This window comes from Cydia splendana, chromosome 23 (assembly GCF_910591565.1).
Source record: "Cydia splendana chromosome 23, ilCydSple1.2, whole genome shotgun sequence".
Classification (NCBI taxonomy): Eukaryota; Metazoa; Arthropoda; class Insecta; order Lepidoptera; family Tortricidae; genus Cydia; species Cydia splendana.
This window is the reverse complement of record NC_085982.1, coordinates 8,618,677-8,632,250: the sequence shown is the minus strand read 5'-3', so window position 1 is coordinate 8,632,250 and position 13,574 is coordinate 8,618,677. Positions and strand designations below refer to the sequence as shown.

General features: G+C 36.7%; 1 protein-coding gene across 3 annotated transcripts in view; it reads left to right on the top strand.

Annotated features, from left to right (window-relative positions):
- Nucleotides 1–13,574, top strand: part of LOC134801822 (heterogeneous nuclear ribonucleoprotein L) — a 722,115-nt gene that overhangs the window by 579,157 nt on the left and 129,384 nt on the right. For all 3 annotated transcript variants that reach the window (XM_063774451.1, XM_063774453.1, XM_063774452.1), the window contains exon 3: nucleotides 6,611–6,696. In XM_063774451.1, coding sequence (XP_063630521.1) covers nucleotides 6,611–6,696 — 86 coding nt within the window. The remainder of the gene's footprint in view (nucleotides 1–6,610; nucleotides 6,697–13,574) is intronic.

Below are 13,574 nucleotides of genomic sequence, written 5' to 3'. Positions count from 1 at the left end.
CAGGCAATAAAGTACTGTGTACATATTTTTGACACTTTACCTGTATTCATAGCTCTGTTGTTGACTGTACCTCAATATTGAATAATATCATGCCAAAAACTGAACAAAAAATATTTTTTTCCTAATAATTGTCGCCTTTCTTATAATTACCTTTACCATTTTTACTGTTACTAAACAGTTATCCATACAAATGTGCAAATAGCAGAAAATTTCCCAAAAATTGGAAATGTTCTGAGAAATTTAATATTCAATTTATCAAAGTAGCTAGTATTATAATATCTAAAACTTTCAGGTTTTGAACACATATTAACTCACATTTATAGACGGGTGGGTATATGTAGTATTACATTTAAGCGCAGTACTTTACTCACAAGTATTTTAACAGCAAGTATTTAATCACTGTTCCGATGCTCTTTAATACTAGTATGGCTAAAACAAAGAGGTAATTTATGTTGGTAATTAATTAACCGGTTATATTTGTCACGTTTCGCGCTTAATTCGCTCCCTAGAGCGAGAATTGGTATTATTATTCAAATCGGGCGGTGTGAAATGCCCTTAACTCGTCCGATGTCATATTCACGTAAAGGGGTAATAAAGTGATTACTACTACTACTACTACAATATCAAAACCAAAACAGATTTTATATCTGAATACCGCTCAAGCTCATATTATTATAAGTATCCTCTTTAATTCAATCTCTGAAAATGGAAATGTGTATTTGTTCACAAAGTAAACGTATCTTCCTTTAAACAAACCGCAATCTTCTTATGTTCTTAACATGCACAATGCAGTACAAAGCCACTGGTTTTATTCCTAAAATACACCGAGCGCATACACTCGGACGAAACCAGGCGAGGCTCACTCCGCGATTTCGTCGCTTTGCTACAGGTAGCTAAAAGTACACCCGTTCCACACCAATTTTGGTGGCTAGCCATAAGCCGCGCGTGGCGCTGTCGCCACCTAGCGGCGATATCTGTCCTGTCCTGATCGTAACAGACGCTTTTTGTTAGAGAGTGAGCCTTCTGTACCTAGTACTATTATTTATTCTGTGACTAAACCAGACTAACGGCCTGATTCTAATTTTAATAAACGTTAAAAATTAGATTTCGATACGATATGGTTACTTTAAGAATGGAATTCATTCGTTGAGTAGGTATGCACTTTTGCAGCTGGGTGTACTATGAGTCAAGAGAAATCCCATTTTATACTGGTTGGCATGAGGCTATGCTTTTTTAAGCGTGGTGAATGCTCTGTGCACTAAACTAGCTTGAACGAAAAAGATCGTAACTTATATTATTTGCCTGCTAATATAATATCTTTTATTGAAACCAACGTACAATGGATTACCGGCCTTGGAAGGATTTAGGTCTAGTATTATATTTAGTGCACAAGGATGGAAAATGCTACTTTATACTAGCATATCTTTGAGGCTTACAGGTTGCATTCGGAAAAATGAAAATGGCAAATATTAAGTTACATGTTCTATGTTCCGTCTGTTCTTTGAGGTTTTGAAAGTGAACTTATTATAGGAATGCATCGCAAAAAATATACGCAGATATACATATATTATATTTTTAGTTGGACCCCCATTTTTTGTGTTATTATAATAGGGAATTTTCATATTATTAATTATGAGTATTAATAATAATGAACTCTTTCCATTCTCTCTCTTACAGAGAAAAAAAACCCTAATTATTTTTGTCCATTTGGGGTCATCCATTAATTACATCACACGTTTAGGGGGGGGGGGGGAGCTGGTCAAGAAAATGTGACATGTTGTGACAAGGGGGAGAGGGGAGTCACAAACTTTGTGACGTCACTTTAACTTCATCAGTAACCAAAATTTTATTTTAATCATTTTATTTACTGTACAGTTCAAAAACAAGTTTTTGGAACGATAATCGTTTTTATTAGTTTAATTTTTTTTTCATAATCAGTTGTGGGTTATAAATTTACTAATATTTTGACAAAAAATTAATAATACTTAATTCGATTTGCCGATTTCGTTGAAAAAATGTGACGTCACCCGGTTTGCCAAATGTGACAAAGTGTGACAAGGAGGGGGGAGGGGTCATAAAACCTTGAAATTCGTGTGACGTAATTAATGGATGACCCCTTTGGTTACCTTTTTAATACACATTTTTATAACCGTAACAAAACGGACAAACAAAAAAATTATGTAGTTTTGGGGTACACTTATTTCCTCGCATTAGTATCGAAACAGCTAATTGATTTCGAGAAAAGCTCGTGTAAAGTGGAAACAAAAAAAAAATCTAAAAATATTTGCATTATTGGGGGTAAAACTTTGATAGAAATTGCCCAGACATCAATATGAAACGCAGGTGTATAATATACTCGTATCCTACGTGTACCTCCGATACGCATACCGTAAGCAGGGACTGAGATTCTAATGACATGCATTTATGTGAGGGTGTCGATATTGCAATGCAGGCCGGAGAAAAGTGTACACGCATTATCCATCCATACTAATAAATGCGAAAGTGTGTCTGTCTTTCTGTCTGTCTGTTACCTCTTCACGCTTAAACCGCTGAACGCCTTTAGTTTAAATTTGGCATAGAGATAGTTTGAGTCCCAGGGAAGGACATTAGAATAGTTTTTATGTCGGAAGTTATCCCTAAAGAGGGTAAAAAGAAGGGTGGAAATGAGAAAATTTATGAATTGCCTGTTAATTGGTGTAAGCAATTAAACATATTATGCTCAAAATTATTAGATTTTATCCAGGCGCTATAAGTACTCTAACTGCAGGAACTATACTCTGTGTCTTTAGGTATTTAAATAAAAGTAAACAAACAATTTGTAAATTTTCGGGTAGTTGTAACATTTATTGGTTAACCAACCAAATACAAAACCGCCTGGATCTGTCAATGAACGACTCGACTTTAACCTACATTATTTGATCATGTAATATTTTCATCTACCCTCAACTGGCTTAAGGAGCCATTTGAGGGTAGATTTTGTTTACTTATATTTAAATACCTACCTAAAGATACAGACTGTCATTCCACTCCACCATAATGTCGAATTTATATAATATGTACATAATGTAGTGGCGATCCATGCCTAAGGGGCTATTCATAAATTACGTCATTTCAAATCGGGGATGGGTCTGGACATCGGATGATGGTAGCTTGACGAAGGAGGAAACGGGGTCATTCGAAGCATGATTTTTGGATGATTTTAGGGGTAAGGGGGGGGGGGGGGGGCAAAATCGTCAAAAATAGATGACGTAATTCATGGACAGCCCCTAACGAGTCCTTATGCTGCATGTGCATGAGGACCCTTTAGGCATGGAACCTCACATGGTACTCCAATATTTAATACGGAAATTGAATAAGTGCTATTCCATATTCGTGATTTAAATTGAAACTTACACTTTTTATACCACGCAGTGTACACGGCAATATCGCCGAGCCACTTGTTGGAATTGGAATCCCATCGTACACTGGCGTGCGCTCGGCCGTATGCTTCTGACATTGCACGCTTCCATTGGGTTCTGTTTTTGTTTTTTTTTGCTTTTGAATATATGAGGGGCGGTCGTTTTAATCGTACCAGCGTTGTGGATGTGAAGTTATAGTATTAGAGTTGTAGATAGTTTAGATTATAATATTCTTAATCGTTTCGCTTGGTTATATTTCTCATACATACGTCTAGAAGCCTTAGTCTTAAAAGTACAACCCTCCGTAATCATATATGCAGTAAGATAAAAGACAAAAGATTCTTTTCACATTACCTATTCGGAAAAGGGCTTTTTCTTCCCCGCTAGGAGGGATCAAAGTGGCACTTTTCCTCCCTGCTAGCGGGGATCAAAGTGGCACTTTTCTGTTCTAGGACACTGTTTTTGTTATTTTTTGCATTCTTTTTTTTAGCTTCAATAATATTTTGTAACATAATAATTGTGTCAACACTAAGATTTTTATATTTTCCTTATAGTTGACGTGAAAAGCAGTATGTGTCACACGGTATCAAAATTATGTCGTCTTGGGCGTTAACACTTGAATCCCTCATTACGCTCAGGATTCAATGTACGCCCTTGACGGAAATATATAATTTTGATCCCTTGTAACACAAACTACTATTTCCATAGCCTATTTTGTGTCCCACTACTGGGCAAAGGCCTCCCCTTCCGCCACTCATCACGGTTTGGTGCATACTCCCGCCAGTCGCTGCAAAAAGCGTCGAGGTCATCTCGCTATCTCTTTTTTGGTCTGCCTTTGCCCCGGGTCTACGGTGTCCATTCAGTAGCCAATTTGACCCACTGACCCGGGTACATACCGCAGACGTGTCCCGCCTAATCCCACGCTTAAAAAAAGACAAAAGATATACGAGAATAAATTAATCTGTTCAGAGAAACCTTTGGCTTCGAGCTTAGATCGAAAATAATTGAACTCATTTAACAAAAATCCTTACACAAATCACAATCCGCAAAAATATAAATTTTGTTTAGACTCTCCCTACAAGTTTATTACCTGTTACATCGCTACAATATTCTAAACTGGCAATCTCCTCAAAATCCTTACTTCCCAAATAACTGTTCTACTGCCATTGTAAATACTACCTTAACTTGTTACATATAAAGTCCGGTCTACTGTACAGTACAGCGCAATTTGTAGTATTTTTTTCACGGGCATGCATTGTTTGAAGCCAAGACGAAATGTATTGTCATCGCTTACACAGTGTAGGCCAGCGGTACTACGCCTTTTTAGGGCTCCGTACCAAAAAGGGACTAAAGGAGCCCTTATGGTGCGACTCCGCCCGTACCTTACAATTGCTTTGTATTCGTTAAGTACGCTGTAAAGTGGATGGACCGAAAAGAAAAACGAAAACACCATAGATGTATACTGGTTGACTTTATGCTGGTTTTTGCCTGAGCCAGACACTTGCTGCACTTGGCGAATAACATACCAGCTATGTAAGAGCCAATGTATCCGAATGGGATGCAATCCAGTTGCGTCGCATAGAGATGCAGGTTGAGTGAATAAAAATAATAAAATGGTGTGACAGGATTCGGAAATTGGGAAAGTTTCCTTGAGACTATTTCCTTTCCTGCCTTTAACATTCGTATTTTTATTTTTGAAGTTTAGGACGGAGGAGTTTTATGCGCGAAGTTTATAAGGGAACGAAATCAACTGGTTCAACAGATTGTAATAGGAGAAATAGGTTATTTTGTTATATTTAAAAATTAACTAACGGAAATGTCGTACGTCATAATTTTTATCGACATCGACGAGCAATTCTTGTAGGTATACAGGGTGGAACATTTCTAGAGACTGAGCTGAAAGGATAGTGTTGTCTAAGTGATCTACAATCGAGTTATTATAATCGTAAAGCTGGATTTAATAGTAAAACAAAATTATTAAAATGAAATATTTTTATATCAGTGACAACCCTTCAAAGTTATTCACATTTTCAATTGACACATGTCATGTCATTCATACGATCTACTTTCTAGGGTTGAAACATACAGATTTTCGCACTAATGCTTAACAAACTGTATCTCAAAAACGGTTAGAAATATTAACGTGATTAATAAGTGAAAAATAAAGTACGTAGCCTGAACAATTCCCAGTTTACGTAAAAGTCCTTCGTTCTGTTCCACCCGATATATTATATGTATTTCGATATAACGATTTCGATGAGATTTGCTATATGGGGATTTCCGGGGGCGAAAAATCGATCTAGCTAGGTCTTATCTCTGGGCAAAACGCGCACTTTTGAGTTTTTATATGTCTCTCCCAGATATTGCTTATTATGCTAGTAGAGCTTCTTAATCTTACCAAGTTATTGTTTGGTCTCTAACTTTAGATATCCCAAAGAGGATTGTGTTGGTCTTAGTTAGGCAGATGTCGAAACCCCCAATATTCAAAGCGAATATCCGCCTGTTATGCTCGGTTGAGCAAATCGTTCGATGCAGTTATTGACAGGTAGAATCAACGGGTAGAAGTTAACTTTAACAAATAGAGTTGGACCAAGCTAACCATGCATTTGCAACGATTAAGTGTGACAATATCATATGACGTTTATAATGACACTCCCTTACTTTGACCAAAATTGCTAAAGTATTAAACACACAATCTAACCTTTTTCGAGCTAGATGATTGTATTCGCCGTTTTACATTTTCTTTCTGACATAATTGACATCTATCATTGGTCGTATTGCTAGAGGCTATCGGATTACTTGCAGTATTATGTCTATTACAAAGAAGATTACATACTGAACTTATTGTATGAGTGAGGGAGTAGTAATAAGTATTACTTTAGGTACTTATAGCTTTTAATACTCCTTTCGATATAGGTTAATTGGAAGAGATCCCTCTTAGGAATAAGTGCGGCTTTGTACTGCACATTTGTTTTATCTGATGTAACCATTATAACCAATATTCCTTTCTTTTCGTACAATAAAGTGTATACTTACTTACATTTTTTTTTACTTTACAACTGGTACTTAATTACTTGTAATGAATGTAATGATCCAAAGAGGAAAATGGGAACTACTACTTTTGTACGGAGAAGCGGTCACGTGAATTCGTCCCCTTTCGTCTTAAATACAGTTGTTATTGTTATTAAAGATACTTATTTCCTTTGTTACAGGACGTGATACACACAATAAGCACCCCACACGGGCAGGTGCAGAGGATCGTCGTGTTCAAGAAAAATGGCGTGCAGGCCATGGTTGAATATCCTTTTCAATAGAATATACACCTTATAATAAATACGGGTGGGTCGGAATTAGCTTGGCGACAACAGCAGTTTTAGCTAATTTTCGAAGATAATTGGACTTTCATCCTCCGACCTGAATTAAACTTTTCTTGGCTATTCTGTTTCTTTATATTTATACAGAGATTCTAAAAAAATCTCTCATCTGGCACTCTTTCCGATAAATTCGCGTTTAATAGTCGAACATAAAAAACAAATGAAGAATGAAAATATAAATATTATGAAAAACACTTAAGCGTCACTCTCTATCAATAAGATCGTAAATTAGAGTATATTTTTACGAGGTCGTAAACCTTAGGCGCAGGCGCACGCTGTTTTAGATTAGGGCGGGAAAATGATGTATCAATACGTGTCAATACATATCGATAAATTTGCCGTTTGCGGGGCACAAGGTTAAAGCCGACCACTAACAGGCCGCCGGACGATATCGGCCGGTCAGTTGTTAGGAACTGTCAAATTTTTGTTCTAACTGACAGGCCGATATCGTCCGGCGGCCTGTTAGTCAGTGGTCGGCTTAAGGCCTGAGTGGACTCTCGAGTTAGGCGTGCAGCGGGGCGGGGCGTGCGGCGTGCATGTCAAATGCAAACGCATAGGAGCGGCCTTAGTGCACGCTGCTCAATTCACTTGTGAGCCCGACGCCACGCTGCACGCCCCGCCGAACGCTCCGCTTCGAGTGTCCGCTCAGGTCTTACACTTAGGCTCCACGTCCACGACTAGTCCCGTCCTGAGGTACTCATATTTAAAAGAATATGAATAAAGGGGTAGATTTATTTTTTCTATCAAACTCTGAAAGAGTTTTGCACAATTTACTTAATTTTTCTTTTATGCTCTAATCCTTCACCATGTTTTCAATTAAGCTACAAAACTTTTTTTAAATATGGTGTATGACATTATTACCACTCAAAATTATAGAGCTTGGACCGTTCGAGTAGGTACCTATACCTCAGAATGAAATAATTGTATTCTGAAATCATTGCAAAACTTTGAGGTAGTCATACAGTTTCTCTACAGATTATTGATGACAACGGCTCGACAAATGCGTTTGAGAATATTTTCAACGAAATATCGCACAATGGAACAAGTGAGAATATCGTAAATCTATCGACGTAGCAACGTCACTAGCGGATATAGTCGATAAAGGTGTAAAACTTTTAACACCTCAGTCTAACGAGCGTCTTGAGCTATTTTAACTTTAAATAGAACGTTATTGTCCAAACGAAAAAAAGAATTTAAACGATATGGCGAAGACAGGCAAATGAGATTTGATCACAAAATTGACAAAATAGTTAGTTTCCTTTTAATGGAATTCAGGAATCAGAATTAGAGCATCAACTATTAAATAGTTCAACTCGGACTGTATTATTAAAATCGTTATCACCCTAAGAACAAATAAAATTACTTTATTATGAAAATACATATTTTAATTTGTGTTTTTACAAGTAGTCACACTACTATTTAACTCGTTACTATCACTATTATTTATTTCGTTTATCATTATCACCTTAGGTGAAATGGGGTTAAACTGGATAATTAAAAAAAATACCTACATTCAGTTTTAGGTACCTAACGTACATATCACATCAGACTCAAACACTTCACATCATACTCACACACACATGACACACATCACGACTTTCTAGTACACACTTGAAATTGTAAATATAATATAAAATTGTATTAGTTAGTAATAGTATGTCTTAGTTTTTTGCATGCATTTCATTTAGCATTTCTTTTTTCTTTTTCTTCGCATACAATGTATATACCTAAGCACTTTAGTTTAGAGGATACCCCAAAAGTTCATGTACTTGGTAATTCTGTAGAGCGGTCACCACGACACAGGCCTAGCCTAGTGTGGGATCACTGAGCTAGTTATGTAATTTTATCTTCTTTCTTTTAATAAACGAATTTTTATTTTTTATTTATTTTTATTTATTTTTTTTATATATGTTTAAAATACATTGTTTTAGGTAAGTACATAAAATTATAAAGGGGCCCACTGATTAACAGTCTGCCGGACGGTATCGGCCTGTCAGTTGTTCGGGACTGTCAAAATTTTGTTCTAACTGACAGGCCGATACCGTCCGGCGGACTGTTAATCAGTGGGCCCCTTAACAGCCCAAAAACTGAATTCAATTCTACGTCCAAAAGCAACTTTAAGAAAAAAAGTCTTACTTTACTCAAGACTCCTAAGTAGTTTCTATTCTAAACTTCCTCCGTACCGTTTAAAATCAAAAGGTATCAACAGCATATCTATTTCGTTATACTTAGAACCCTGTCTCTTTAAAAGGATCGCATCACCGGTTCCAATCTATGTAACGATGTTAGATGCTCCTTTGAGACAAAGCTTGTGTGCGGATATGTGTATGTGTGTGTTAACAGGGTTATGTGTGGAGTATTTTTTGGGGTGTACAGATACGGAGGTAAGGGCTTGTGCACAAATCACGCGAGGTTCGATCCCCTATTAAATCTCGCGCGGGTGGGGGTCACGAAAAAATCATGACAGGGGGGGTACAAGGAGGCCTCACGTGTATTTTTCTACAGTGAACGAAACTAAGAAAAAATACCTACCACATGAGAAGATACTTTTTCTCGGTTTCGTTAAATATAAATTTTCACTCCGCACTTCAAAATAGCGAGTCTATTTTACGAAATTTTGGAGCGCGTGGCCTTTACCGGTCGGATAGAATTTTTCTAAAAATATACACGTGAGGTTATGTGGGGGAGGCGGGTAGCCAAAAACTTCACGAAATATCACCAAGGCGGAGGGAGGGGTCAAAAAGTAGCCGAAAACACCTCGCGTGATTTGTGCACAACCCCTAATGCAAATAGTATGTGGAGTATGTTAACAGGGTAACAGATGAAACAAATTGAAATGCATAATGATGTTGGTAGGTACAGTCAACTGTAAAAATATGGGTGCACAAATCATACTTAAAAATATGTCCCATATCTCTTATGTCAACGAATTAAGAACTATGAGACAAATTTTTGAGAAGTTTTATGCACCCATATGTTTACACTTGACTGTGCCTCACAAGTTGAAGTAAAAGTCTCTGCTTTTAATGACAATAAGTACCTACTTATTGACGTGTGCCGCCAGTGTGACGGTATCTAAGATGGCGGCTTTGAAAATTGAAACACACCATTAGCCAACATACATTTATTTAAGGAAACTCGTGGACATGGGAGAGAACAATCTCACACCTGAGGATGCCGAAGACCGGGCAAAGTGGAGAAGGCTGAGCAGGAAAGCGGACCCTGGTGCTAGGCCGGGAAAACGCTAGGTTGAAGAAGAAGAAACTCAGGGTCTGAGGTTTTTTTTTGTTTTGCCCACATATTATTTTATTACCAAAGAGCATTAATTACTAAAGTCAATTTTTTTCAAATTTCAAGGTCTGTCCTTTTGGTTTAGACTATACGTTGTCTGTCCGTAACTATACTTATGGACAAATTTAGAGGAACGCAAAAAAATGGTTTAATTACCAGTAATTAATCCAGATTATAGCACCTAAAGTAATTTCAAAATGAGTAATTAAACTTTTTTAATGAGTGTAGACAACAGTCTAAAAAACAGTTTCTTAAAGAGTTTCAGTTTTTTATAAGAAAATTATAGAAGAGAAATCTAAGCATTAGTAAAGTTTTTCAAAAGTCCATATGTTTTATATACCCTATAAAAATAATACATACTTATTAGGAAAACTACGTACGCTATGTTAGTAGAGCGAAATACAAAAGTAGGCTTAATACCCCAATCTAATCATTGTTATTATAGTTCTACGACAATTTAAAACAGCCCATCGAATACATAAAAATATTCACTCAACCATACAATAACCAACTCTATCAAGTTCACCATAAAGTCGTATATCGTTTGATCGAACAATATTCCCAGACAATATCGTAAACAAACGACGCGTGAGTCACAGCGGTTAAAAATAAACAAAACAGATCCATGCAAATGGACGTTGTTGTTCACATCGCGTGCCTGTTCGTTTTTGAGCTTTAGTAAAAGACTACGCGATCTTGACGTGTCTTTTAATTGAAAAACGCTTTTTAAAAATCAGTAACTATTACTCACGAAAGCAAAAGAATGTAATTAATCGTATTTATGATTCATAATTGTTACATATTTGCCGTGACTTATTTTTCAAACGTGTTTTTTAATAAAAAGACACGTCAAGATTGTTTACCTTTTTTCTAATGCTAAAAAAACGAACTATAGTGAAAGTTGAAGGACTTTGGATAAGGCTATCTGGAACCAAAGGAATTCAAAACGCTACCCATGAGTTCCATCATCCGGCACATGGAGATGGTCGAAAAAGCTCTTGAGTACCTAGTTGACGGATCTTTCCTAAGGGGAGTAAGGGCCCCCGAAAAACCATAAGATAAGAGATAAGAAAGTTTAAGACGGACCAGCATAATAATAATTTAAATTGAGTTCTTATAAAATCATCTTATTTCTATTTAGCTGTAAAATAAAAGGATCCATACCCAATAAAATGGGCAATTTAATTTTAACTTGTACTTTAAAGCGCGACTCAACTCTAACAGTCACATTCCTGACAAAATGTATGGGATTTAACATTGACCGTCAGATTTGTGACGTTTGAAACCGGCCGTTAATGGTAGGTACACAGTTAAGTAAAAATATCCTTATTTTCAAATTAATGACTATTTTTTATAAAAAGTAACAATTTTATTTAATATGTACTTTAGTGGATAGGATCAGAGGCCTTTTGCCTAAATTACGTCCAATTAAAAACTTAAACTCCACAATATTCAAGGTCACGTTATGTTGGTCCACCCGATCAACCCTCGGAATACGCGGCTAGGTACAAACAGAAATAAACAAACGAGAGTCGCGGCCGATTTATCGCAACAGGCGCTGGAAACGCGGGGCGCGCGCCGCCGGCCGCCTGTTGCACCGCCGCGTAAAGTTGTCATTTGCATGGCTACTGCAGGGGCATTCCAGACATTTGCATGGTCAAATAACACGAGGGGAATATAATTATGGTTTCGAGCAGGTGATGGGAGTTGTAGTTAAATACCTTATGTGTTATCACACCACTATACTATCGTATAAGAACATATATTCTCTAAATGCCTGCCTATACGTGACACGTAAAGGTGACAGTCCATTTCCAACGACAGCTGCACTACTGTTGCGACGTTACTGTCATTCATTGTCTTGTCATTCATTTTACTATGGAAATTGACAATAACAACGACGTGTCGGAGCAGTAGTGCAGCTGCGGTCAGAAATGGAATGTTCCCTTTAGGTTGCGCTGACACAAGCAATATGCGTTTATGTCACAGTAAACCAGAGTGTTACTGTTAAACACTGAAAGTGGCTAATTGCCATATTACAATACCAACTGCAGGGGCATACCACAAAAAGGTATTAGGTATAAAAAAAAAAGTGTGAATCAAGCGATCTGAGCTAGTTTACTCAACGAGTCTCAAGAATACAATACCATTGAGTGGTAAACCACAAATTAGGATAAACACCTCGTAGTAAAAGCAGATTATAACCGCCTTGAAATGTTAGTATAGATTAACGACTCTATTTCTTTAAACAATAGACTACAAAATACACTAACTAAATAATGCCTAACCCAACCTTTTTTGCATTTAACAACCATTGGCACCTGTCGTGGCTAAGGTGCATGTGACTTTCCAAAAGATTGAATATGATATTATCTTTTTAGACCATTTTAACCCCATTCAACAAGAAATAAGGTTTAGAATTCAATATACATGCAATGTACTTCTAACTTATATTGTAAGTAAATTGGTTGGCGCCTACGAGAACAAAAGCAGATAATAGGATTGTAATAGAACAATGCCATTGTTAGTACAGGTAAGTGAACAAGCTCAGTTGAAAGAATTTTATCTATATATACTGATTATATACCGTTGAATTTAAAGCTAAGTTATAAAACGTTGTCATTTTCCAAATATCGGCTTCTTAGCTTTGTCTGAAGTGTTAACAAAATTGCGTCATGTAATACCCGACACTTTTCTGGAATGCCCCTGCAGGTAGCGCTGTCACTTTCAATTTCCTAGATGCGTCACGATTGAACGTTCTAATCGCGGTAGTAATGAGGAAACGAATGTCGCTCATTTTATCAGAGAAATTGACATTTCCCGCATCAATGCTACGGCAGTAATGTAAAATATGAATAAACAGAACACATAAGTATTTAAACGATGCCTTAAAGGTAGGTATACTTCTATACGAAGAAAATCCATATTTAATCGTGCCATAATAATTTTACAAACGTTATTTTTACTTGTTCCATGTGTTTTCGTTCGAACGAAAACTGAATTGCTTCTCTTTGGACAGACAATATTTAGATGAAATGAATACGTTCCGGTGTGACTGGCATCCTCCAAATGAAGGTCGCGCCGTGAACTCGGCTGACCGAAAGATATGCGCTTTTAGAATACCTCTCGATACGCACAATTTAACTTGAAATATCTCACGATTGTGCAATACGTTTCATTTTATATCAAATATTTTAAATGTAAAACTAACTTTTTCTTGATATATTATTATGTGACACTATAAAATTCTTTGTTTATAATCTGCGAGTTATCAAACCGCATTTCGACTTCTTTTACCGTTGAATTTTCAGCTATATCTGCTTCATCATAAAGTCGATTATTGCATGTGATTCTTGATCAAACCTCACGCTTGTTTCAATAATTTGTCACGCTGTCTCAAAAGTCAAGAATTCTAAATCGCCTGTCTATGGGCCCGATTCGGATTTTGAAATAGACATCTATTAGACATCTTTTAGACATCACCAAGATACGATAACGATATGTTTAAGAT